This window comes from Malaclemys terrapin, chromosome 1, assembly GCF_027887155.1.
Source record: "Malaclemys terrapin pileata isolate rMalTer1 chromosome 1, rMalTer1.hap1, whole genome shotgun sequence".
NCBI lineage: Eukaryota > Metazoa > Chordata > Testudines > Emydidae > Malaclemys > Malaclemys terrapin.
Genome location: NC_071505.1, coordinates 198,138,833 through 198,165,989, shown reverse-complemented (window position 1 = coordinate 198,165,989; position 27,157 = coordinate 198,138,833). Strand labels below are relative to the sequence as shown.

The 27,157-nt window shown below is 43.5% G+C and overlaps 1 protein-coding gene across 1 annotated transcript; it reads left to right on the top strand.

Annotated features, from left to right (window-relative positions):
• Positions 1 to 1,164: 1,164 nt before the first annotated feature.
• On the top strand, positions 1,165 to 24,791 carry ICOSLG (inducible T cell costimulator ligand). The gene is made up of 7 exons (XM_054005381.1): positions 1,165 to 1,819; positions 8,824 to 8,864; positions 12,874 to 13,239; positions 15,776 to 16,060; positions 18,781 to 18,951; positions 21,355 to 21,390; positions 23,353 to 24,791. Exons 1-7 carry the CDS (start codon positions 1,806 to 1,808, stop codon positions 23,361 to 23,363), a joined length of 924 nt encoding a protein of 307 aa, XP_053861356.1. The 5' UTR covers positions 1,165 to 1,805; the 3' UTR covers positions 23,364 to 24,791.
• The last annotated feature ends 2,366 nt before the right edge of the window (positions 24,792 to 27,157 follow it).

Genomic DNA, 27,157 nt, shown 5'->3' with positions numbered 1-27,157 from the left:
AGACTTTCTGTGTAACACTGAGCAAGCCACTTAGCCTCAGTTCCCCATCTGTAAAATGGTAGGGTGACCAGCTGTCCCGATTTTATAGGGACAGTTCTGATTTTTGGGTCTTTTTCTTATATAGGCCCCTATTAACCCCCACCCCTGTCCTGATTTTTCACACTTACTGTCTGGTCACCCTAGTAACATGGAGATGATAATACTTCCCTATTGCACAGGGTGTGTTGTGAAGCTGATGCATTAAAAATTGTGAAACACATTGAGATCTGCTGATGGAAAGTTTAAGAGCTAAGGATTAACTACTCATGCCTCCCCCTATAGCAATGGTTTTCAAACTGTGGGTCATGACCCAGTACTGGGTCGGGAATGTAAGGCACTGGGTCGTAGCGGCTCTTGTCAGCACCACCAACTGGGCCTTTAAAAGTCCCATCAGCAGTGCTGCCTGGCTAAGGCAGGCTAGTCCCTACTTGTTCCAATACTGTGCTGTACCCCAGAAGTGGCCAGCAGCAGGTCTGGCTCCTGGGGGCCCAAGCACCAGCTCTGCACTCTTGTTGGCCAGGAACTGGCCAATGGGAGCTGGGGGAGGGGCAGTGCCTGCAGGTGAGAGTCCCGCAGAGCCAGAACTGCTGCTGGCTGCTTCTGGGGCACAGTGCGGTCTGCGGTGCCAGGACAGGCAGGAAGCTGCCTTAGCACCCCCATTGTGCCACTAACCAGGAGCTGTCCCGAGGTAAGCCCATGCCCCAATCCCCTGCGCTGAGCCCCCCCCCCAACCCCGGAGCCCCTTCCTGCACCCCAGACCCATCCCTGGCCCCATCCTAGAGCCTGACCCCCTTCCGCATCCCTGCCCCAGCCCAGAGCCCCCTCCCACATTGAACTCCTCATTCCTTGCCCCACCCTGCACCCCAACCCCCTGCCCAAGCCCTGAGCCCCTCCCACGCTCCAAACCCCTCATCCCCAGCTCCCCTGGGTCACAGGCATCAACAATTTTCTTCAACTGGGTCACCAGAAAAAAAGTTTGAAAACCGCTGCCCTATAGTTCCAGACTCAGCAACAGTGTGACTGTTCGCTATTGTGTAATCAATAGGTTGCCTTTTAAAAAGGAGAAGACTCACTTGTGTGGTGTAACTGAAACTTACCAGGGAGCATGTGAGTAGTTTCCATTCATCAACTGTTTTTATTCAGCACTTCGGGTGTAGCTAAGTCCTGCGCCCAGCAATGTGGGTGCAGTGAGTTGAATGGTGCTGGAAGCCTAGGAGAAGCTCCCCAGGACAAAAGGGTGGCGAGTTTATAATGCACGGTGTTGGCCCTACTGGGTTACCAACCCCGTGGAGATGGTAGGGCCGGTGCATTATCTATAGGCGGGGTGTCCTAGCGACTCGTCTCAGGGCATTGACGGGACACCCCTTTGCCCGGGCTGCAGAGCGAAGCGCTCGGGTCAGGGGTCTCGCGGGCTGAGCTGCTCGCCCGGGCGCGGGGTGGCGGAGCGCGCCTGGCCTGGGCTCGGCTCTGCTCTGCTCGTCAAAGGACGCGATCCCGCTCTCGTCGCCTTGGCCGGGGAGCTGCAGGTGGCAGCAGAGGAAGGGGGCCCGCCCGCGGTCACTCTCCTGCCCCCAGCCGCGTGGGAAGGGAGAAGGGACCAGCCGCGGAAATCCCCGGTTTGGACGACGTAGGGGGGAGGAGCTGGCTCAGCCCAGGCACTGCTCAGCGGCTGTTTCACCGCTTCTCCGTCCGCCACTCGCCGAGGGACCAGTGCCTGCGCCTCCCGCCGAGTCCCCGAGGCTGCCCGAGCAGCGCCCCGCGCCGGGATGGAGCTAAGAAGGTGAGTGCAGAGACTCGCCCTTGGTTCAAACTCCTGGTCTCCGTCCTGCTCGGACCGCGCCCCCCACGTGCCTGCTGGCGCTGGGTAACTGCGGCGGCTCCGGGTCGTAGTACCCAGCCCCCCCCCCCCGGTCATCGCACTAGAGAACTATGTCGCTCTGCTCCGAGCACGCCCAAAAGACAAACACTGAACAGTGCTGCCAGCCCAGCGGCAGCCGGCCAAGTCAGCTCATTTCCTTAGCAATGGACAATCGTTGACCCCGCTCCTGCCCCCGGGAGCCAAGCGTCAAACGGGGAAGGAGGAAGGGGAGGTCAATCAATGTTATGCTGAGGGGAGCATGGTCCTGATTTTCTTGATGCAACAGGAGCATCTACACTTGCTCTCTTTTCAGCTGTTAGAAATTGGGAGGTTGTTGGCATCAAAAACTGGGTGGCGCACTATGGATCCAGGTGCCAGGTTTGGGTGTTTGTGCTGCAGGAGGGGTTTTGGTGCACTAAACTTGCTCTCAATTTTGTCAGTACAATTGGTGGGTGGGGTGGGGGGCTGACTACAAAAATGACCAGGCTCCAGGAAAGTCCAGCTTTTCCTGCCAACTCTTCCCACTGACTGGTGTGTGTGTTTACCTGTAGGTTGATTCATTCCCACCCCCAATCCATGTGGTTATCAGGGTAAGGCTGAGGCTGCTCATAATTTAATCTTCCTTTATCAAGAGAGGGCACTAGGGGCAAACCAGAGGACCTGCTCCTGCTCCTAAGAAGTCAGTAGTTTCTGCTCCTTGTGTTACGGGGAAAGGAATGTGCAACTCAAATAAATCTCCCCTTGACCCTGACTGGAATTCACAGCAAGAAAGGCAGAAAATGCTATTGGGATTGTTATGGCAGGGGAAGGTTACTTTGCTGTTGAATAGTAGTGGTACTTTATTATTGAATTAAAAACACAAGGGGCAAGTTTTACAGCCCCCTCTCTCTCTTCCCTCCCCCCCCCACCCCAGAGTGAATCTGAAAACTGGCCTTTGTGGTTCTAATTAGCTTAATATAAAGGTGCTTTCTTTATTCTCAGGTTAAGAATTAGCGCTTATATCCTGCACTACCAGAGCCAAATTCTGCCCAAAGTCTGTGCAGAGACTTTAACACCCATTGAATTAGATGTACAAATTTTTTTCCCTATAACTCTAGCAGGAGCATAGTGTTTACCTCAAACTCCTAATTTGCGTGAAAACTACAAAGTGCCTTGTCTCACTAGGATTTTACCTTATGATAGTTCTTACTACAGGTGGTCTGAAAAATTCAGACAAAACATTTTTGGTTGACATTTGCTGATTCATTGAAATGAAAACATTCTGCAGAGACAGTTTGATTTTCACAAAGTTCCTCCAGAAACCAGGCAGGGTTCTAATGGAAACCAGCCTGGTTTCCTGGCTCCTCTGCAGCCCACCTGGCAAGCTGCTAGAGACCTCAGACCCTGAGACAGCACACGAGGTAGACTGCCCAGAGCTGGGGCTCCATCCCTTTGTCTGGAGAATTTTGAAATTTTTGGTTTTTGTTCTGAATCGGAACAAAATCCATTTTGGAAATAGCAAAATCCTCCACAAAACATTTCTCTGCCTAGCTCTCATTACCATGTGATAGAGGTACACACCCCTTTTCCTAGAGAAGACAAGCCCTTGTGTGAATGCTTCATCGAGTACTCGCAACACAGAATAAGGCTAAAATTTCTTGCTTCATTTACAAGTTGATTAATCCCCAAGGCCAATTGCTTATCATGTTCCTTTCAATGGGGAATATTCCCTGACAATACATTTTTACCATGCACTACAGCAAAGGAGACAGACTACATTTGTTTGTCATGCCTCCAATGAGATGTGGCAACAAAGTGCCAGTGCAGTTGTCAGTGTGTCATATTGAACAAATAGGACTGCTCTTTATCATTCCCACCTGAGTCCCTCCTCTCCCCTTGACTACAGTAGGAGTTGTGGGAGCTCAGCACCTCTCAGGATTAGGAATACAAAGACAATTAAAGTCAGTAAAATGACTCGCACTGTGGGTTTTGTGATCAACCCCAACACTCAACTCTGCATGACTGATTCTGTGCTGAAAAACCACAGCAGTGCACCCAACTGTTTCATGTAGGTGGTTAGTGATGTTTATTTGTGAAGCACTGTAAGAATCTCTTTAAAAAGAGAAGTAGAGAGAATGTCACTGCAGACAGACTTTCTTTTGGTTAAGGTGTGAACAATAGAAAGATCTAAACAAACACATGTTTTATATTATCTGGAAAACTACAGTTATGGAAAAATGCCATGAAAAAGATAAAGATTTAGGGCAATTGACTCATAACTCAGCTAAGAGAAATATAACACTGATGAGGCAGAAAGAGCTGTTCTTGATACAGTTTAGGACATAGTCAAGGTTTATAGATTTGATTTAAATGTGAAACAAAACACCCAGTTGTTGCACCATGAACATCATCATATTTTTGATGTGCTCAGAAAAGCAAAAACACACCAAAAAATACATTGCAATTTTCAACTGCATCAAATCAGTTCTCATGAGAAGAAGGTAAATTGTTCATGTAAATATGCAGATGAGAGTGGGAATTATAATCTCAGTGGGCCAGTGTGAGAATGAGGAAGTGAAACTTTCTCCTGTCTCACCGAAAGTTTAAAAATAGGAGTTGGGGGAGGATAAATGGAGAAAAACAAACCATTTAAAAAGAAACTTAAGGGACTGATCCAGTTTCCATTTAAGTCAGTGGAAATCATTCCCACTCCAGCTGGTGCAGGAATTAATCTCAAATGGGCATGACGGAGGAATTCCTCTGGTTTCAAGGAAAGAAGGAATCCTTTCACCTGCTCAGTAACTGAGCCACTCTGCAAGCACTGTGGACTGCAGCAGCATTAACATCCACTTAGGAGGGAGGAGGGTCAGCCCCTGGATCTGTCTTGTCTAAACTCTGGACTGAAATATTAAGATCCTAATCCAATAACACAGCTTTATATTGACACCTGTTATGCATTTTGGCTACATAGCACAGACAGCCCCACTTACACTTGTTACTTTCTCATTGGCACCAGCAATACCTCTTAAGGCAAATTCCCTGAAAGGTCCAATGAAAGACAATCAAGCGTTGTTTTCTCTTTGGTTCAACAGGAAACTAGACCCAGTGGGTCCTGTGTCCAGCTGCCACAGCCAAGTGGGGGGGCCGGAAAAAATGGGCACCCCTGCGCCCTGACCCTGTTCCCCAGTTGGAGCACCGGGGGGTGGGGTGGCAGAGTAAGGCATGCCCCAACCCCATTTCCCCAGCAGGAGCGCCAGGCGGGCAGAGTGGGGCAAGCCCCCACACCCCGAGCCTGCTCCCTGGCTGGAGGCAGGGGGACTCTAGGCAGAAGGAGTAGGGAGGGGCCGCCACTTGCTCTGGCCCAGAGGACCCCACAAACCCTAATCCACCCCTGATTAGACCCATTGTTTAAGAAGGAAAACAAACAAACAAAACCACGGGATTTAAAAATAGTACCAAGGTGATTTTTTAAAGGAAGGTATTCTAGAGCCATATGTTATATAGAAACACACACATACATATACATGCATACATGGATCATGCACTATCCCCTCATAGCTCTTAGTGCTAATCAGACTGCACATGCACCATCTCCACACAGTGACTGAGCATGCTGCCTCCAGCCCGGAGCTACAGGAGGGGAGCTGGATTTTCGCTGTAGTGGCAGTTCCCAGCTGCTTTGGGCTGGGGTAGGCCGAAGCACTGGAACTGAGTGCCGGGAGCCCGAATCTCCTGTCCTCTCAATGCCCCCCTGCTGGCACCCAGCATGTGTGGAGGAGGAAGCAGTTTGATTTGAATGCAGAGGCAACAAAACTGGACTAGGGAGAAGGAATGGAGTAGGTTGGGAGACAAAATCTGGTGAGACTGGGACTGGTCAGGGAAATTCAGGAGATGACTAGGAGCCAGCTGGCTGGGGGGAACGCTGAGATCAGATGTAGAGTTAGGGTGCAAAGGGAGAACTGGGACTAGCTGGGCAAAGGGACTGGGACAAGGAGCCAAGGTGGAAGGGAGATTGAGGCAAGGAGCTAAAATGTGGGTGGTTTACACTGGGATTGGATGAGAAGCCCAGGAATTGGCACTGGCTAGGTGCGGGCAGGGTGAGTTAGGGACTCAGACAGCAAGTCCAGAGGGGAATCCTAGGACTGGATGGGCAAAGAGCGGGGGACTAGGGTGAAGAACCCAAGGAGTGGAGACTGGGATTAAGTAGGCAAGGAGAGACAAGAGTCAGGGTGGGAAAGAGACAGCACTGGGACAGGAACAAGTTGTAGGCGATGGGGCAGAAAGGTTCAAGCTTGGGGAACAGGTAAAAGACTCCATGCTCATTGCAGCAAATTCCCCTCCAGAGCCTGGAATAGAACCCAAGATTCCTGAGTCTCATCATTCCTCGGTTGTCACCATACATCTGCCAATGGGTTTCATAATGTGTGTCTCATCCCCACCTAGTGCTGGTCAATGGAGGATAACAACCTACTATTCTTATCAGTTACTCCATTACTCAAGTGGTAGAGGTCTCTGCAGTGGATCTGAAAGTTCCAGTCCTGCTGATGACCCAAGCAGTTGTCCACATGATTCCATGTGATGCAATTTCTCTTTTCAGTTTGCTTTTATAAAAGCATAGGGAATTACACACACACACACACACACACAAAACTACTTTAAAAGAACATTATTAAGGTTGCAAAGTCAAACACTCCTCTCACTTCACAAGGGGGCTGTGAGAATAAATTACAGTTTGTGAAGCATTCAAATACTATAGCAATGAGCTCCATTAAAAAAGTCCATGAGGAAATTAATAATTCTGTCTTCAGAGCAAAGTGTGCCACAAAGAAGAGATGGGCCACTCGTTGAATGAGGAGAAAATATAATTTTAAATAGCTACTCATTCAGTGAGCACCATCCAGTCTGTACACAGAATGAGGCAGCTGTACAGTGAAAAAAATTGTATGTGATCTGCAATTAAGATATCGTAATGCATATACACAAGGGGGGTAAAGTACAGTTGTACAAGCCACCTTAATTCTGACATTCTCTAACTTTTGAATGCTTGACTTTGCTGCCTTAATAATGTTCTTTTAACACATTTTTTGTGTGTATAATATACAAGTATGTAGAGGTGATAATTTACACAGTGCACAATTTCCATTTGTTCCTTGAAAAACTTCCCAGTAATAAATAAATGAATTTATTTTAAGCTGCAACATCAGCCCACTGAGACTTATTTAACATTCCAAACCCTGAGCAGCTTCACACAGCCACATTTGTTTTTCTCAAACAGCCAGAATAATGTGACCACCCCCTCCCTTTCCACCCCCATTCCCCCAAATTAACCCTATCTGAGGCCCAAGATGGGCAAGATTCAATCTCAGCCATAAAAGCTTTGCTAGACATAAAAGTGTTATGGCTTTTAAGTCTGATTTCTTACATCTTTGAAGAGCTAGTAGTGGGGGTTTTATACCAATGGGAAAAAGCAATTAATCCCTGTCCACTGGGACAGGGCACTAGCCCTGGAAAAACTCCAATGTCAGAGTTGTGGCATTGTTATGTATAGAGATTCTATTTTCAGACTGTTTTGGAAAGTGTATGTTATATTTATTGGTTTTCATTTTTATCTTTCTCCCTCACAAGTTCTGAACAATGAGACTTATGACAGTGAAGGCACCTGGACTTTACAGGTGGAGGGTTACATATGGGGGGGATATGATAGAGGTATATAAAATCATGAGTGGTGTGGAGAAAGTGAATAAGGAAATATTATTTACTTGTTCCCATAATATAAGAACTAGGAGCCAACAAATGAAATTAATGGGTAGCAGGTTTAAAACAAATAAAAGGAAGTTCTTCTTCACACAGCGCACAGTGAACCTGTGGAACTCCTTGCCTGGGGAGGTTGTGAAGGCTAGGACTATAACAGGGTTTAAAAGAGAACTAGATAAATTCATAGTGGTTCAGTCCATTAATGGCTATTAGCCACAATGGGTAAGGAATGGTGTCCCTAGTCTCTGTTTGTCAGAGGGTGGTGATGGACAGCAGGAGAGAGATCACTTGATCATTACCTGTTAGGTTCACTCCCCCTGGGACAGCTGCCATTGGCCACTGTTGGTAGACAGGATACCGGGCTGGATGGACCTGTGGTCTGACCCAGTATGGCCGTTCTTATATTCTACAAACATAGCTTTAAAAAAAATATTGGGACTTTCTAAAACATTCATAAAATAGTTTTTTCCTGTAACATATGACATATACAAAATACTCATTTGAGATGACTGGAATGATCTGCATAACCCACTTGTGGCTTTGCCACTTGGGAACAATGCAACCATCCCAGAGTCATGCCAGTGAGGCCTTTAAATTAATGGAGATATCCCATCTCCTAGAACTGGAAGGGACCTTGAAAGGTCATTGAGTCCAGCCCCCTGCCTTCACTAGCAGGACCAAGTACTGATTTTTGCCCCAGATCCCTAAGTGGCCCCCTCAAGGATTGAACTCACAACCCTGGGTTTAGCAGGCCAATGCGCAAACCACTGAGCTATCCCTCCCCGCCTCCTTTATACCACTCCTCACCATGACATATTCCCTATATACATTTTTATCTATGTATATATTCCCATACACCCAAGAAGGTGATCTGCATAGTCAGCTATTTTTTCAGTAGTCACATCAACATGTTTCATTGACATGCCACAGACTGATCCAGTCAACTGTTAATCAGAAAGGTAGACAGCATTGGTATCAAGCCCAGTATAGTGTATTATCCTTCAATTTATTGCTTTTTCCCAGAGTGATAATTTTAAAGTGACATTTTGTAGCTGTCAAAAGTGTGGGTACTTATTCTACGCATATGTTGTTGCTAAGCTACGCTACTACTATTGTATTTAAAACTGTGAATAGTATGTATGCACTTACGATTACATTATCATCATTGAGCTTTTATCTTTTGTTTTTTATAGCTCTGGACTTTGGTTACTGTTTCTTTGTGCTCTGGGATGCGGTAAGTTAAGAAAAAGTTATTCTCAATATAATCACTTTTAATACAAGCATTTGTTTGAATATGCAGAGTATGTATGTGCACAACATAAATCAGAAATCTAAACAGTACTTTTGAACAGGAACCATAAAGATTCTTTAATATGAGACTTTCTGTAATTTGCATAAAGAATGTCAAATGTCCTTGTGATTTAATTAAGGACACTGGGACTACCTGGGGACCTTTATTCGGACTGAATAATACCTTACCGCCAGAGTACTCCCACTGAAGTCAATGAGAATACTCATGAAATATAGTGCTATGCAGAATGAGTTATCAGAATCCGGCTCTGAGTGAGTTAACATGAAAAAGGAGCTAGACAGTGCTGTGTGCAAATGCACTAGCCTTAACCTTTGGAGAGAGAGATTAACATTTGCAACAGAATTTTGAAAGCCCTTCCTGCTTTCAAAATTCAGGGGGGGTGGCTAGCTCAAGGGGTTCTTTTATGTCTGCAAGTTCTGGCCTTGAGCTGACCTAGTGATCATGGCATAATCAACACATCTGCCAAGAGGAGGCTTCACAAGTAGAACATTAAGACTTATACAGATCGAGATTGAGATGCACTGACAAAGCAGATACCAGTAATACAACTAGCACCATACATTACTGGTAAGCCCCAAACATTTCTCTCACTCTTGATTACTAAAAGGTCCCCAATTTACCCCTAAATAAAGTGTGGGTATGGGGACAGAGAGACTATCAAATGAGATTTAAAGTCTTTTTGCTGTTTCATAGAAGAATTAAGAGTTGCCCCATTCTTCTTAGACACAGAATCATCTAAGTTTGGCTGAGTCACGTTTCGTGTTTGTTAAAACCGTACATGCCTAGTCATGGCGCACTCTACCTTGGCATGGGGAAGGGTGTTTGTTGAGAATGTGAACCTACCACATCAGCAGTAAATGTACTGCAGGATTCCGTGACCTTTCCATTTAGGGCTACAATCTGCCATTCTTATTCATAGCAAGTAGTACCTTTGTTCACAGGACTGAGGCCTCTTAGGGTATCTCTACACTGGAATTAAAGCCCCACAGCATGACTGCGGATGGCCCAGATCAAACTGACTTCAGCTCCCAGGCTCAGTCTGCAAGACTGAAAATTGCTGTGTAGACATTTGGGCTTTGGTTAGAGCCTGGGCTCTGGGAACACCGCCCCTCACGGGGTCCCACAGTTTGGGCTCCCGCCCTAGCTCTAATGTCTACACAGCAGTTTTGCAGCCCCACAGCCAGAGCCCTGCAACTCCGAGTCAACTGACCCAGGCCAGCCGCGGGTGTTTAATTGATGTGTAGACATACCCTTAGGCTGTGTCTGCACTGCAGCTGGGAGGTGCGATTCCCAGCATGGATAGACAGACTCGCGCTAGCTCTGCTTGAGCTTGTGTACTAAAAATAGCAGTGTGGCATAGATGTCGCGGCACTGACAGCAGCTCGGACTAGCTACCCTAGTCCAAGCCTGCCCAACCTTCTGGGTCAGAGCCTGGGTGGCTAGCTCAAGCCATTGCCAATGCTACAACATCCACACTGCTAGTTTTAGCATGCTAGTTCAAGCAGAGCTAGTGCGAGTCTGTCTCCCCAGGCTGGGAATCACACCTTCCAGCTGCAATGCAGGCATACCCTTACACGTTTAATGTGTTGCCAAAACTTGAGATTTTATCATGATTCTTACAATATTTGGAGTTCTTCCTCCAAACTCCAGGTCCTGATCCAAAGTATATGGAAGTCAATGGAAAGGCTCCCATTGACTTCAGTTGGCTTTGGCTCAGACCCTTTGAGTCCTGTGATTTTGTGAGAATCTAGCATTTATTTGAATGGGGGGATTTAAGTAGGTTTCTAGCCCCCATGATTGTGGAGAAAAACTTGAAGTAACATAAATGTGTCGAGAAACTAGAAGGCAAAGGAATAGAAGCCAACATTTTTAAAAAAATCTTGTGGTTTTTAAATTAATCCCATGATATTGTGAGGCCTGACTCATGGTTTTTGTATGTTTGGGATTGGCATAACTGCGTTATGCACATTACTAGTTGCAATGGACTTTCATGGGATTATTCATGTACATAAAGTTAAACGTGTGTGTAAGTAGTCACAGACACAGAGCCTAAAACACAATTCCTGGGCTTCCCTATTAACAGTGATGATGCTGGTGCACAAACGAGGACGTAACTAAGAGGGTTTCATGAGGTCCTAATAAACCCTTTTGGAACATGAACGGAGTTTGCCAAAATGAAAAGGACTGAATGGTGAAGTAGAGTAAATAGCAGCCTTTTTCACCCTTCCACAATTCATTCCCTGGGCTAAGCGCAGCTCCTCTGCTGGCCCTTGGGTAGAGGTGCCATCTCACACTGATGTCTAGCTACCTTCTCTAGACAACTAAAAGATTATCCAGCCCTCCCTCCAGAGAGGATGGCTGTCATGGATATGAGATATCCGAGGGCATGGAAGAAGTGAAAATGTAGGGAAGGGAAACCTGAAGAACCCCTGGGAGACAGATGGGCACAGTTTAAGAAGTTTTATTTTATATTAATAGATTGGAATCTTTTAAGTTTCACAAAAAGAACAGGAGGATTTGTGGCACCTTAGAGACTAACAAATTTATTTGAGCATAAGCTTTCATGGGCTACAGCCCACTTCATCAGATGCATAGAATAGAACACCTAAGTTTAAGTGTCAGTCCTGCAAGGGACAATGTGCTGAGTGGGCTTGGGTGTGGGCCTGGCAGTCCAAGAGTTACTTTCATTTGCACTCATCATTAGTACAGTAAAAGTCATTATTGATTTTAATGTAGGTTCGATGTCTAGAGTCCTTCACTTAAAACTTAACAGAATTTCAGGAAAAAATTCTCCATATAGTGCTATAATCGGTCACCCTTCCTCACAGTGTATATTACTTTCTCATGGGTGTAGTCGGGGACGCATTTAGGGGCAGGCGACCCAGGTGATCGCCTAGGGTGAAGGGCTTGAGGGGCACTGGGTTTGGGGTGCTGTAAGGTATTCAAAAGTTTAACAAATGTGGGGGCCCACTGAAGACGCTCCTCGCATGGGGCACCATTTGGTCTAGGACCGGCCCTGGGTCTAGTCCCATTGATTTAAACAGGTCCACCCATGTACATAGGTTCCAGTCAGCATGCCTGAGTGTCTGAATTTTGCCCATGGAAAATATCTTCTCAAAACCAATATTTTATTTCTTTGTGTTTTAAGGAGCTGCTATTCTTTACTTTAATTTTGCTATTTGTTGTCCGTTTAACATGGGGACCATATGATGTTTGTTCAGAGATTCCAAGACCAGAAAGGACAATTGTAATCATCTAGTCTGATCACCTGTATAACACAGGCCATACACCTTCCCCAAAATAGTTCCTAATGCACATCTTTTAGAAAAAAACATCCAATCTTGATTTAAAGATTGTCAGAGATGGAGAATCCATCACATCCCTTGGTAAATTGTTACAAATGGATACATAATGCTACACATGATCTTTAAGGATCAGTAATACCAGTGCAAGCAAGGAGTACCTCAAGTGGAGTCACAGTTACTTTGTTTCTATTGTAGGTATTTGTATGCCTCTCACCCCTTTACTTAAGCACCTCACACTCTTTAATGTATTTGTTCTCACAACACCCTGGTGAGGTGGGGAAGTGCTATTGTCTCCATTTTAATCCCCATTTTACAAATGGGGAATTGAGAAGCAGAGAGATTAAGTGGCTTGCTCAATGTCACACTCAAAGTTGGTGGCAGAGAAGAGAACTTTGAACCTGTGTCCTTATCACTTGATCATACTTTCTCCCTTCTTTGGTGGCAATGAGATCAGAACTTGGCCCTAAGCAATTATTTTTCTTTACAAACAAGTGAATATTGGTATTCTTGTTTTGAAAATATAAGTACTCCTTTTCAAACAAGCTGGTAAGTAGGATTGTGACAAGTATATTAAACTGCTTTTCTTCAGACTGATTTTCTCTTTGTTCCCCTTTTTATCTTTCTAGTTACTGCAGAGGAAGATAAGAAAGTTATCAGCACAATAGGCAGCACTGCTGAACTGAGTTGCATTTATACTCCAGAGAAAAAATTCATTTTAAATAAGCTACGGGTCTTTTGGCAAATAGCGGATGGTTCAAAACCATGTTCAGTGGTACACACCTTTAATTCTGGTCATGAGAACCAAAGCGAGCAGTGTGCAGACTTCAGAAACAGGACTCGATTATTTCAGGATAAGCTGGAAAATGGCATTTTTTCTCTGCTGCTGCTAAACGTCAGCCTGAGAGATGAACACACATACCGGTGCATAGTACAGAAAAAGGACGTGGTTTTCAGGGTTATTCATAATGCAGATGTGGCCCTCAAGGTAGCAGGTAAGCCCTTCTATTCCATATAAAACCAATATTAAACAGCAGTTTGCCACCCTAGATCTCTGTGGATGCTGCAGAAGGGGCATTTGTCACACAATAGGCTAAGGGAGGAGGATTTCCCCATGCCCCGAATGGTGGTGGTGCCACCACACTAATTTTCCTCCCTTAGACAATCCAAGCTTTTAACTCGGTCAAGGACAGTATCACAATAAACAATTCAAAACCATCTAGTCCTCCAACTTTTGAAGCACAGACTGTTTGGTTTACCCTTCCCTCAGCTGTTCAGGGAGGGACAAGGGGCGAGGGAACACTTATGTTTACTGAGAGGGTAGTTAAACAAGTCAGTTTCAGGCAGGACTGTATCCAAATTCTGACTCAGACAAGTACTTGGCCAAATCCCAGTGACAGTTTTGTTATTTGTCTTCAGATGACTATTTTTTTAATGACCTTCCAAAGCCCAATGATACCTGTGGCGTGGCTGGCACTACTGCTTCCCCTGCCCCTCTCCCGAGAGCCAGATGTGATATGAACCCAACACAGATTGGGGGTAGGGAGTAAAAGTAATTTTTTTTCAGAATCAGGTGCCAAAATGTATTTTGGAAAACAAGCTTTAATTAGGACAAAGGGTGAGAGAAATCCCAATGTGCACACAATGGAACCACAAGTAATGTTCCATTTGCAGTGCAGTGTTATCAGTATATTTTGAAATGGCAATAAGTTAGTAACCAAATGCAATAGAAAGAGCAATATATATTGTGCCATGTTTTGGGAGGCTGATTTACGGTTGGTGTTGATTCTCATTACAAACATTCTGCTGTAATGATCCACTTTAATATATTTATACTTCATTATTCAGTAACCGTATAGCTATTTGGCTTCACCCATATAACAATTCCAGCTAGTCAGATTAGCTCAGCTTCAGCAACACACTTAAACATGTTAAAGTTATGGATGTGCTTAAGTACCTGGCTGAACCAAGGACTGTTTAGGACAGGGGGCATCTTTTGTCCCATTTGTATAGCACGAGCACAACAGGGTCCAGTTCTGTGACTGGGGATCTGAAATGCTATATAATACAAATAAAAAAAGTGACGATTAGCTATTTGGTACACTCCTAATTTTTGGCTCTCTTCCAGCAGCTGTTCTGGTCCCCATCCTCCCCCTCCCCCCCCCACCATATTTCTTTCTGCTTGGAATGATGAAGTGATCTATTTTATTTTCACCAGTATAGGTTTCATAACCTCCGAGCTCCTCTGCCTTATTGCATTTATTCACACCATCCCCATCCTAATAAAATCCAAGGCAGTGACTCTGAAGCTGTGGATAGCAATTCTAACTCTGCTTAACTGACTCTTCATTTCTGGCTGTCATAAACAGTTCCGCTTGGAGCAAATGTTACTGTGCAGTTCCCACAGCTCACAGATGTGAAGAAGCAGAGGGCATAGCCTCACTTTGGCCAGAATCTAAGCTTAAAAAAAAAAAGTTAGTCCCTAATCCTCCCATCTGATGATCACGAGCCAACGCCTCTGGGCAACACCCTATTGAAAGTGTTGGGTTGAATCTGACTGTAGGATCATAGCCTTAGGCAGTAAACTGAAAATAAGAGTAGATCCTCTTTTGGGCTTCCTGCCACTCTCCGAATTAAAGCCCTGTCCCTTGTGAAAAGTATCCATGTCCTCTGGAAGTTTATCCAGTTGGAAAATTATTTAATGAAAACAATATTTTGTAAGCAAGCTGGGAATTTATGTTGTAAAGAGTTGTTTGTGGTGTAAAGCAGTACTTCATTTGTTAATCTGATCTGCCTTCATATACCACTCTTTGTTGCTTTGTGATATGTTGGAAGACTGAAAGAGACAAAGTCAGTTAGCCCCAAATAGCTTTAAAATAGTACTGTGTGCAAAGGAAGGCCTGGATTTTGCCTCTTAGATCCACGCATGGATCGTATTCCTCCATGTGGAAATAGGGAGATCAGCCAGTTCCTTACAACCATACACCCACTCCTGTCACCTGCAGAAGTCTCTCTGCGTGGTCCAGGGTTCCTTATTTGTGCAATGGAACTGTGTTGCCAGGGAAAGAAGCTGCTAAAGCCAGTGCAGAGGACATAGGATCTCCATGTGGATGGCCCTAGCCTCATGCAGTTCTGCCAAGCTTGGAGGCAGGGCTTCCTCTGTGCAACTGTGTGTGTATCCCCATCTACCCTGATAGGCATTATGGGGGATCTCCACAAGGAGAACAGTTGGGAGAGCTCTGCTCTCTGATACGTCTCTTACAACCTCTTCCATGGTGGGGCCTTCTCTGAGTTAGTTCAGAATCTTCTTGCAAAATGCTACTGAAGTGAGTTTAAGACCCTTTTCCCCTTTGGTTTGGCCTTCTGACTCCTTCAGTAAATCACTGAAGTAATTGGCCTAATGTCCATGCAGGCTGATATTTATGTCTGAGCTATGAGTTTATAATCCCCAGAACCTGTGCTCTATAATCTGAGTCATTCCTTAATCTTTTGAAAAGATTATAAAATGCTAATGTTTTTTTCCTTTTCCAGCCAATAACAGCCTGCCAGTACTAAGTGGACCTATAAGAATCCACCCAAATATTGGAGAAGAGGTGACATTAAGTTGCAATTATAGCCAAGGATACCCAAAGCCAAACATTTACTGGATAAATAGAACAGACAACAGCTCCCTCCATCCATCATCATTAAAGATCATCCAAGACAATGATGGCACATACAGTGTTTTCAGCACACTGAAGATTGAAGCGAATTCTGATATAAAAATAGGATGCATCATAGAAAATGAACTACTACAGCAAAATCTAACTATCCTCTGTAAGTTGCTTAATATTTGGCAAATAACAGGTGTGTGTGTGTCTACATGTACATCTCTGATGAGTAGGAGCCTAATTAACAGCATGATAGTCCAGTAACCTACTGAAATGAGTTTAATTTTTAAAGCCTATATAAATTTAGGCCACAGTGTTTATATTTAAATGTGACTTTTTTCAAATGAAGCTAAACACCCTCTTAGGCCTCCTAGATCTGCACACAGATCACCGTTCCTCTGTGTGGAAGTAAGAAGCACCATCCTGATCACAGAAGTTCTCTCCCACTCCCCTGAAACAGTTTTGGAATCACTATGATTCCCTCTTCAGCTCCTGTGGGAACCACGCTAGGCCTAGCTCAGTGCTGAAGGCTTACTTTTAAAGGAAAGACATTTTAATATGTAGTGGATCCATGACTCCTGAAGTCCCACCACATTGGTTGACAACCACTCTCTTAGCTATGCTCCTTCTGTGGGTAGTTTTAAAGTTCTGTTTTCAGTCTCCAAAGCTGCTTTGAAGACAAAGAGACATTTGAAACTAGGTTTGTACCAAATGTCTAACTGGATTATTCATCCAAGCACCAAATAACTGGAAATGGTATTAGGCCAAAGCATTCAGAACAATCAATGAGAGGCACATGGATGATAGACCATTTATTGCTGATGGAAGTTATTAGTAATAAAAACCAAGACTTAGCCACTCAAATTCATAAAACAGATAACTTTTCCTGTTCTGTACAAATCTATATTTACACGCTGTAGCACCTGTAGTGTGATAGATGCCTTACAGACAAGCATAAAGACAAGATAAAGCCTTGCCCCAGACATTGCAATCTTAGGCCCTGATCCTGCAAGCAGCACTATGTGGGTAGACCCCCATGCCTTTGCAGAGCCAGCTGCAGGGTCAGAGCTAAAGGGATCTATCTTGCAAACTCAGTGAAGTAATACCAATGAAATCAATGTGATTACTAGCGTGAGCAAAGATCACGCTTACATGAGTACAGATTGCAAGATAAGGGGCATTTGGTAGCTTGCTAGTGCCAACATTCCACCCTGTAGGAAATAGGAATAACCCGTTCACTATTATCTTCCTAAAGACATTTTGTCACATTCATTCTGAAAAGAATTATTTTACCTTTTATAAGGTTGATTAACTTTTCCAGAATACATCGCTCTAATGTTTTTAGAAGCAAGCAAACAAACAAAAAAACGTAACCCCACTGAAGTCAATGGGAATTTTGCCATTGACTCCAATAGGGCCAGGATTTCACCCATTATTCTGAATGCACATGTGCTGATTTTATTGCTTATTTACAGCAGATATTAAAAAAAAATACAAGTCTATAGGCAACAGCTCAAACCTACTGTCTGCCATGGTTGCTGAATGGAAGGGGAATCTGGAACCAGGAAAAGAGGAGAAGTGGTGAATGTCTCCTGAGACAGGGCAGAAGAAGAATAGGCTATGGGGTTAAGAGTATGATATGAGCTGGCCCCGAGAAGGTGGGGAGAGGACACAACTTGTGTTGTGGGCAGGGACCAGAAGATATCGGAGCTTTCTCATCACCTCTCTTGTCCCTTACTGGGGCATCGTCCCTACTAGCCAGGAGGAAACGAAGCAGCACAACCAAACCAGCAAGTGCCCTGAGGAAAGGATGGGGCTTCTTATGTAGCGTTCCCAATTGTGATTGGATGTATTCCTGGGGATTTCATCACATGACATAATCTTTAATTAAAGATTAATCTTTAATTTCTGGAGACTCCAGGCCAATCTTGGAGGGTTAGCAACCCTATTCTTAAGGCATATGTGAACAATTATTCTGCCAGAGATTTTTGCTCACATACAGCGGAATACGTATTAGAAGCTAAATTTTCATAGAAATCTCATTTCAGTAGGTTTTGGAGTCGGAAACAAAGTTTTAAAATGGTTGTAGGGGATTTTCTCCACTAAAGGAACGACGTCACGATGGCAGCTGAGTCTTCATGACTCCCGCAGGAGCCTACAAAATCCTGTACTTGGTCCAATGAGACAGCCACAGTTTTAAAGTCATATCATTGTGTATCTGTGGGTTGGTAATATATAAATAAATATACAGGCACAACAATATGTACTCCCTGTGCTGTCACTTGTGTAGTGTGGTGACCTGCAGGATGAACTGCAGGGTCTCATGGCAATTGCCAGCCATTTTGGGTTGTCTCTTTAGGGAATCCTCATGGTCATTGGTGAGGCTTTGAAAGCTTCGGGACCAGATATCCATGGAGTTACAACTTACCCCAGCTAAAGATCTGGCCCTCATTCTTGTTTGAAAACAAGTCTAATTTTGAGTACAACAAATCACTCAAAAACTAATCTTCGAAAGCTGTTCAGTAGATTCCTTTCTCAGAAGAGCATATCCAAAATGACAGCCAGCTTTGGTGTGGGCAGGACTTTGTCACTTGAACACACATAGTGCTGTCATTTTCAAGAGAAGTTGTGTTACTAAATCCTTCCACAGGAGAAAAATGTATGCCTAAAAAGTGTGTGTAATATTGATTAATAATTAAAAACCATGTAGGTAGAAATTTGGCCTTGTTCAGAAAATATTGGTGGTGGTGGGATGAAAGTTATTTGTATAGGAGGGCTATAGAAGCCAATAGACTTTTGTGAATCTCATGTCTATAAAATGCAGTTGAACGCTCATCTGGAATGAAGTTTGAGAGCATCTCTCTCCTTTTCTCTATTCCTCTTCAGACTTGGAAAACGTCACAAACTCTAACTCGACCAGAAGCAATCTGTTAGATCTAAATGAACCAGGAGCTCAGGCTGGAGGTGTCCTTGCCATTGCCATTGTGTTAGCTGGTCTAGCTGTTTTAACCTGCTGGCTGTGGAAAAGGAAATTCCGTCACCGGAGATCATATGCCGGTAATTAAACCATTTACGCTTGTTGGTTAGATATATATATTCTAGTTCTTTTCATTTTTCCAAAATATTTCATATTCTACAATTTGTCATATGTAGTTGTGAATTCTCTACATTATAAGTGAAACTAGAGCGTATGACAAGTGCTGAGTTGACAACAGTGGGAGCTATACTCCTAAGTAGCCACAGAACTGGTACATCATGAGAAGTAGCAGTGTAAACTTTTTCATGGTGTTATACCAACGTACCTCACACCTGAGGAACCATTCCTTTGAATACAATGGTAATTCGGGCTCCACATCTATTCAGTCTTTGGCTTCTCTGCCAAGACTATCCACAAAAGGAGTGTAATGATAAGGAGGGGTTTGTGCAATATGGACAGCTTTCCATTAAGAACTGGACTGAGATCACACACACAGTTCATATAGACCAAACCAAAACTGGATGATAATCACTGGGGATTATCACCTGTCTTGAGAAGATTAGAATCAATGATTTACCGAATCTTAGAAGTTTAGGGCTGGCAGGGACCTTGAGAGGTCACCAAGTCTAGTCCCTAGATGAAAGGCTCCAGATCCTTTTACAAATTCCCTACAGTTTCCTACAATTTCCCAAGTGACAACCAATCATCTCTTACTAGGATTCCATGTAACAAACAAGCAAACAAATCCTTATTTACAAATGTGATTGCTTGCATTTCTGTAGCTGCCCCCACAGAAATTTCAGCACTTTACAAGATAAAACAAAAGAGAGCTCCAATAGATGTCTCGATAACAAGACTGAAGATATATAGAGCTGAGGAGATGGGGGTGGAACTGTTGTCCCATATGGTGAAAATTTGAGATTTTGAAAAAAAAAAAAAAGTTCCATTCCACATCAGAATGAAACAGACACCTGATGAATATTTTTGCAAAAAATGAGAGAGAATCACCCCAGACTAACCAATAGCCTGGTGGTTAAGGCACTCATCTGGGATGTGGGAGCCCTGGGCAGGGGTTTGAACCTGGGGTCTCCCACATCCTAAATGAGTTCACTGGACTATTGGCTATTCGGTGGTGGGTCTTTCTCTGATCCTTCCTCCCCATCCCTTCAAAAAAATATTCCAACCTGAACCTGAGAAACCTGAGAAATGTTTCATCCAAACCAACCATTTCCCATGGGAAGTGTCAGTTTTAACAAAGCAGCATTTTCCAGAAAAAAAAAAGTTTCATCAAAAAATTCCTAGCCAGCTCCAATATTTACCCATGTATGTGCGCTCTTATTGTGTGGCAAATTGCAGAGATGCCAGGGAGAGCATGTAAGACTGGGGGAACACAAAGAGCTTTCCTTCTTTGTCCTCATGCAGGGGCTAGCCACATTCAAGGGTTGCTACTGGCTAGCAGCACTAGGCACTCCCAAAGGGGTGGTGAGAAAGCAGGGACCTGCCTCCTTCTGCATCAGCTGTGCTCACTTGGGGCTTTGGGCTTCCCTGAGGCACAATACCTCTTGGAACTGCCACAGGGTGGTGCAAAGCCACTCCAAACCATTGCAGGGCTGTGATTTAAAGCCATAGTCTCAGCATCCAAACTCCATTATGTAATATCGAGGTAACTAAGTTATGCAGTGTAGTTGTAACTGTGCCAGACTCAGGATAAATAATTAAGTGCAAGATGAATTGCTAGACAAGAAGATCACTTGGCCCAACAAACCTGAGGCTCGTAACTTTTTCTCATGAAGATTAATGTTGTGTAGAGCCAAGCTGGAATTATTCATAAAGGCCTGGAAATTTATAAAACCTTAATTTGTATCTTTAAACTGTTCTAATGTTTTCATCCTTATAAGGCTAGAGAGGTAGTGAGCAAAGATATTTGCTAACTGTACAATGATGTGCCTGCTTTCCTGTTGCCTCATCCTCCTCTTCCATTTGTGGGTTCCATCCACCTGTTGCCTCTTATCATAACCTACACTGTAAGCTCTTGGAGGCAGGGACTGTTTGCATAATGCCTAGCACAGGGGTCGGCAACCTTTCAGAAGTGTTGTGCCGAGTCTTCATTTATTCACTCTAATTTAAGGTTTCGCGTGCCAGTCATACATTTTAACATTTTTAGAAGGTCTCTTTCTATAAGTCTATAATATGTAATTAAACTATTGTTGTTTGCAAAGTAAATAAGGTTTTTAAAATGTTTAAGAAGCTTCATTTAAAATTCAATTAAAATGCAGAGCTCCCTGGACCGGTTGCTAGGACCTGGGCAGTGTGAGTGCCACTGAAAATCAGCTTGCGTGCCGCCTTTGGCACGCGTGCCATAGGTTGCCTACCCCTGGCCTAGCACAATGGACTTTGATTCTTTATTGATGCTCCTTGGGGCTACTGCAAAGAAGAGATAATAACCACCTCACATATTTAAAATGCTGCATTTCTTTTAACAGATGTTCAACAAAATGAAGATGGAGCACAGCACAATAGTAAGTAGTGAAAGATCAGACACGCACTTACCATAAGTGTCTTAGGAGCTACATAACTTCAGGGTTCCAGTGCCACAGCTCTCTACAAAATGTTTGATTTGTTTTTAAACTGCCCAAGATTAACCATTTCTGACTTCATACAAATTCAGTATATGCCTCAAAAGTGCTGCTCTCTTCCTTTCTCTGTACCACCTCTTAGGGGGACAAATCCTCCCCTTGTTCAAATCCAGATAGTCCCATTTACTTCAGTGGATCTATGCCTGTTTACACCACCTTAGAATCTGGCCCATATCTTTAGAACATGCGTTATGTACTCTCCTTTCCCTAACGAAGAAATATAGTCTAAACCTACAGTTTGTTAACATTTTAATGGCCAAGAGTACAAGATGTAATGTGGCAGGCCAGTTTAGAAGGGCAGTACCCATTTGTAATAAAAGAAAACAAGGCATGATTTAAAAACAAACTCAGATCTAGTGAAAGCGGACAGAGATAGGATTGTTTGGAGGCTCCTGGATATTATTTATTGTGTGACAAGTGTTAACCATATCCTGTGCTGCATCTGCAAAATTAGCTAGAGATACAGTAAATCTGTGGGGAATTACTGTATAAAAGTCCAGAAAATACACTGCTTTAAAAGCATATAAACAGCTGCTATAACAAACTGCGCTGCACAAATACGACTTAAAATATCTAATGCAAGCAAGCATCCTTCACATCAAAAAATGCTTAGCTTTGCATTTGATATATAAACTGGTTTAATGAACAGTTGTTTTATACACTCCCCAGGCCATTCTGGGCTGATTCAACACAGTTGTTCCCATTTTAAAATCAACAGGCATTAAACTATTTCCTGCTTAATGACCTTTTATAAACAATGGGTTTTCTCCTCCAGACAGCAAAGTCTGTTTACATGGTATAAGCAGTTTATTTAAAGTCTCCTCTTGACTTATATTGAGTGCTTCTTGGCCAGACCCCAGGACCTGGCTCATAAACATGTAGTTAAGTGAAAAACTACTTGTGCCACATTAATATTGGTTGTAGTAAATATCTGGTTTATGGTGGAGCCCCATGGTGCTGGGCACCGTATGGACACATTAAAAAAAGACAACTCCTCCCCTGCAGGTTGGGGTTCTCTCTGCTCAGGGTCAGACCCCTAAAGACTAATCTGGTTTGCTTTGGCTAACAACAGAGTGTAGGAGCAAGCCAGGCCCACTCTCCCTTTCCCCCAGGCACAGCCCAGTACCAGACATGGGAAGGGGAGGTGGTTCGGGACTCACTGCAGGGATGGGTCCCCTATACTAGACTGATTCTCCTGCATCTACTAGTTTTAGAACCATTTTGTGCTAAGGGAGCAGTGCAAAGCTTTCCTAATGCACCAGAGGATCTGGCCCTACGTCATTTTAGCTTTTCAGTCTAGTGGTGCAGGGTGCATGTAGCCCCATGTGAAACAACACCCTGGGCAGATTGTGAAGTGACCATTCCACTTTTTAGTATTAAAACAAAAAATTCTTCCGCTTTAGCGATTTAATTTTTACCTTACGGAAGGTCAGATCATTTATTGGGAAATCCTCACTGATATGAAAATAAGAGGGTCAACTGAGGCTTGGCTATATTGCTACAATACAGGAATTTTTAAAGTTAATGCCTCTTTATTCTAGCAGCAACTGAAACTAAGCAATGTTAAAGTAGGCCTCTGTTTGAGGGAGAGGGGGCATTTCTTGCATTTGCAGGGTGAGATGCACCTGAAGATTAAGGCCTAGACCCTACAACTGGATCTGCACTGATGGACTCCAGGGCCTGACTGGAGTCCTATTAAAATCATGGGGCTCTGTGCATGTGCAGGATCTGGGCTAATGGGCCTTTCCTATCTTTGACTTCATGATCTTTCTCTGTTCATTGATTGTCAGTCAAGCACATTAGTAGTTTTTGTCTATAAACCTAATAATTATTTTGTCTTTACAGCACACGTTTAAATGGAAAATTCTCAGAGAATTTGGGCAGCTAGTGATGTACCAAGAGAATGGTGAAGCTAAGGACACTATGTTGAAGCCAAGGACGGCAGCATTATGTGCAACACGAATGACATAGTGTTTCCAGAGCGTGGGCCAAGACAAATGGCAAAAACCTTCTCTGACAGAGGAGAGAGCAAAATCCAACTGCTTTGGTCTGCCATTTCTAATCAGCCCTTGTGCTGGTTTCAAAACACTCTTCAAAACACCTGTCTGAGTGAAAGGTGCAGTCGTACCCGGATGCGAAGCATTGCTTCAGGAATGAAAGACTGCCAACTGTTATTTTATCAGTCTAAGAATTCCCTACTAGACTGAGATAAGCAACTGTGTTTCAGCAGTGCTGACAATTCTCTCTGCCTTTCAGACTTTTCATAACGATTACTGAACATGAAAAATGGCAGCTAGGCAAGTGAAAACTGCAAGACTTTGTGTAGAGCAAACTTTGTTGCCTGTTTTACTTCTTCCCCTTCCTCCATGCATCCTTTCACTGTTTCTGGGCAGCCTCAATGGCAACACAAAAATATCCCGAAGCTTCCAACTTAGACATGCAGAGGTACAGGTGCCTGTAGCTGAACAAAACTTTTGAGTATGAACATTAGGAAGCCTTCTTTTATTGCAGTTTAAGTGTGCATTCTACATTTTACAGAGTACTCAATCAAAAAGGGAGTGTCCATCAGTTGACAGAGCACAGAAGTTACTAGATTCCTAGGAAGTGCATAGCACTACCTTAGCACTGTCTGTGCTGAATTCAGATCAGCAGTTGCCTGTGCATACACTTCGGAGACGGGACAAAAAAACATAGTGTTGTTATCCTCATTTTGGCATGTCAAGCGTCAACCGCTCGCTCCCTGTTGGGTTCTAGGATACTGGAGATTTGAAATACAATCTTCGTGCACTCCCTCCCCACACTCTCCCCCATAAAAACAGGTGTGTAGAATATATGGTCACATTTGCCATTGATACAGCAAGAACATGTTAACAGACAAAGTAAATGTGTGGTGAAATCAGGGCCGTCCTTAGGATTTATGGGGCCTTATGCAGTATTATTAAACTGGTGCCCCTATGTCTGATGGCAACCCAGGCTCACATGTGTATTTTAGATAAGGGTGGTCTTTTGAAGGATTTATTTAAAAAACTATATGTCTGAAGATCCAAGCATTTAAGGCTAAAGATGACTACTCAGATTGTGCATCTAAAAATCTATGCAAGAATTTTTTAGAGATGTGATTTTTATAATCTTCAGCAACACACTAATAAAATATTTTAAAAGCAAATTTTAAACTAAGGTCCTGTAGACTAACATGTTCTGAGTAAATATTACAGTTTGCACAACTGCTTTTGTCAGTAAATTCAGAAACTGACAGTATATACCTGGGGGTTGGCAAATGCCTGTTAAATACCACTTGAATGGCTCTTTAACAGTTTCAATATTGTGCTAATAGGTCTGGCGGGCTCGAAGACTTTTTCACTTTTAAGTACTAGATCCCCTCCGGAGGAAGACTCACCAGGCTGCAGCAGCCAGCTGTGGTGGGAGCTGCAGGAAGGGTCAGATAAGAACAGGGATGGGATAAGGCAGGAGGGTGGACACGAAGACCCAGGGGTGCCCCAAATTTTCAGGTACCCTATGCCTTGTATGCTACATATGCCTAAGGACGGCACTGGGTGAAATAAAAAGATGAAAAGACAGCAAATACCTGACACTGAAAGCTGTAACTTGCTTGTGCCTAGTGCACAAGGGGAAGTTGAAAATACAATCCCTGTAAAGCTACCATGGCCAGGGGTCCTGCGAGTGAAAGATGTAAAAATCAAAGCAACTAATTTTTCCCAACGCGTAGGGTTTTGAAGGAGGATTAATTTGCTTGCACTTTACTCCCTCTATATCCGTCACCATTCTGAATTGTACCACCTTTATGCCATCTGAATGAAAGAATCATACTGCTTTTCCAAACTACGCTGGGGAAATGGCACCGGGTGGCAACGGTGGGTTAGTGCTCTGGCTTTTCATCTTCAAATCCTAGTTAAATTAAAATAAATTTGGTGGCCACGTTCCATCATTGTGCATATTACAAAACCACCCAATGATCTGATCTGGGTAGGAATGTCTGCTGAAGCAATAGTCAAGTCTATGTTAACAATGCAGTAACTTAAGAACAAGTTAGATGAACCCGTCAGGAATCCTGCATCAACACAGGGGGATGGAACAGATCTCCTCGAGGTCCCTCCCAGCCCTACACTTCTATTATTCTACCAGCAGGTTACAACACCGACCCAACTTTTTGTAGAAAGATTGCACAGACTCAGTCCGCTCTAGGTCTAGCCCAAGCCCCAGTTAGCACTCACTTTAAGGCAAACTAGATTTGCTCTCTGATTTTAACAGGGTGGGGAATCTTTGGAAAGCACACCGTGCTGTAAGCAGTATGGGAAGAACAGAGGCATTTAAATACTTTGATTTTTAAATTGATTTGTCCATGAGCTTTAAAAAGAGAGTGATGTGTGCTCTATGTGAGCAAGAGAGAAGCCTGGTATATTTATGACTACAATAGAACCTCAGAGTTCTGAACACCAGAGTTACGAACTGACCAGTCAACACACACCTCATTTGGAACCAGAAGTACTCAATCAGGGAGCAGTAGAGACCAAAAAAAAAAAAAAAAGGAAATGCAGCACAGTACTGTGTTAAACATAAACTACTAAAAAAATAAAGGGAAAGCAGCATTTGTCTTCTGTGCATAGTAAAGTTTCAAAGCTGTATGAAGTCAATGTTTAGTTGTAAACTTTTGAAAGAACAACCATAATGTTTTATTCAGCATTACGAACAACCTCCATTCCCAAGGTGTTCATAACTCTGAGGTTCCACTGTAGTTTAAAGAATATGAACTTCATGTTGCTACTGTGTTGCCTGCTAGTTTGTGATAACAGTGTAAAAGAAGGCATGTGGAGGCAACACACGGCACAAGAAACTGTTATATAGGTTGAGATTTTGTTAGTTGGTTGGTTGTGGTTATGAAACAAGAGGATTTGATGGACAAAATATGCCATGCTTGGTCTCTAAGGTCTCTGGGAGAAATTCTAAGTTATACTGAACTCTGTTCCTTGCGGGTTTTGATTAGTCTAGCTTCAGCCTGAACACATTGCACAATGACGTCTTTAACCGGAGCTGTTCCCCCACAGCTGGGGCTATAAGTTGAGGAGTTTCACAATATTTTGCAGGCAAGATTAGAAGGGTGCCATAAACTACTTCCAATAGCCTTTTTCTTTTTCTTCCTTGACCTAGACATTGGATCTTCTCAGCAGTCCAAAGTCTGTCTGTATTTTGTTTTTACTGACATCTGGAGGTATATTGATAAAAAGCTATAGTGTTGAACTAGATACCCTACAAATGTGAACAAAAGCTGTAAACGTGTCCATTCCTTAATGGTCCAATACAGCATCCTGCAGAAGTTTTTTTATTATCTGTCAGATCAGATATGTTGGCTTTACCAGCCCCTATACCGCTATTATGCCTTACACATATGTACCTTTTCTAAAAGCACCTTTCTTCCTTTAGAAAAGGCCACACCTATTATCTGGAGATGTAAGAAATGAACGTAGCAATTCTTCTTAATAGTCTTGTTAAGTTAATTATATTTTATTTGATTAGATTACTGTACAGTGTGTAGCAAGTACTGAATGGTGACAGCTTGCTTTTGCTTGTTTGAGATATTTGTTTGGGTTATGTCTTCTCTTTTTGGCAGCAAATCCTAGGTTACTATTTCGTT

Coding starts and splice junctions, on each gene's coding strand:
- ICOSLG (XM_054005381.1), top strand. Junction 8,865..12,873: donor TCTTTGTGCTCTGGGATGCG/GTAAGTTAAGAA, acceptor TTATCTTTCTAG/TTACTGCAGAGGAAGATAAG. Junction 13,240..15,775: donor TGTGGCCCTCAAGGTAGCAG/GTAAGCCCTTCT, acceptor TTCCTTTTCCAG/CCAATAACAGCCTGCCAGTA.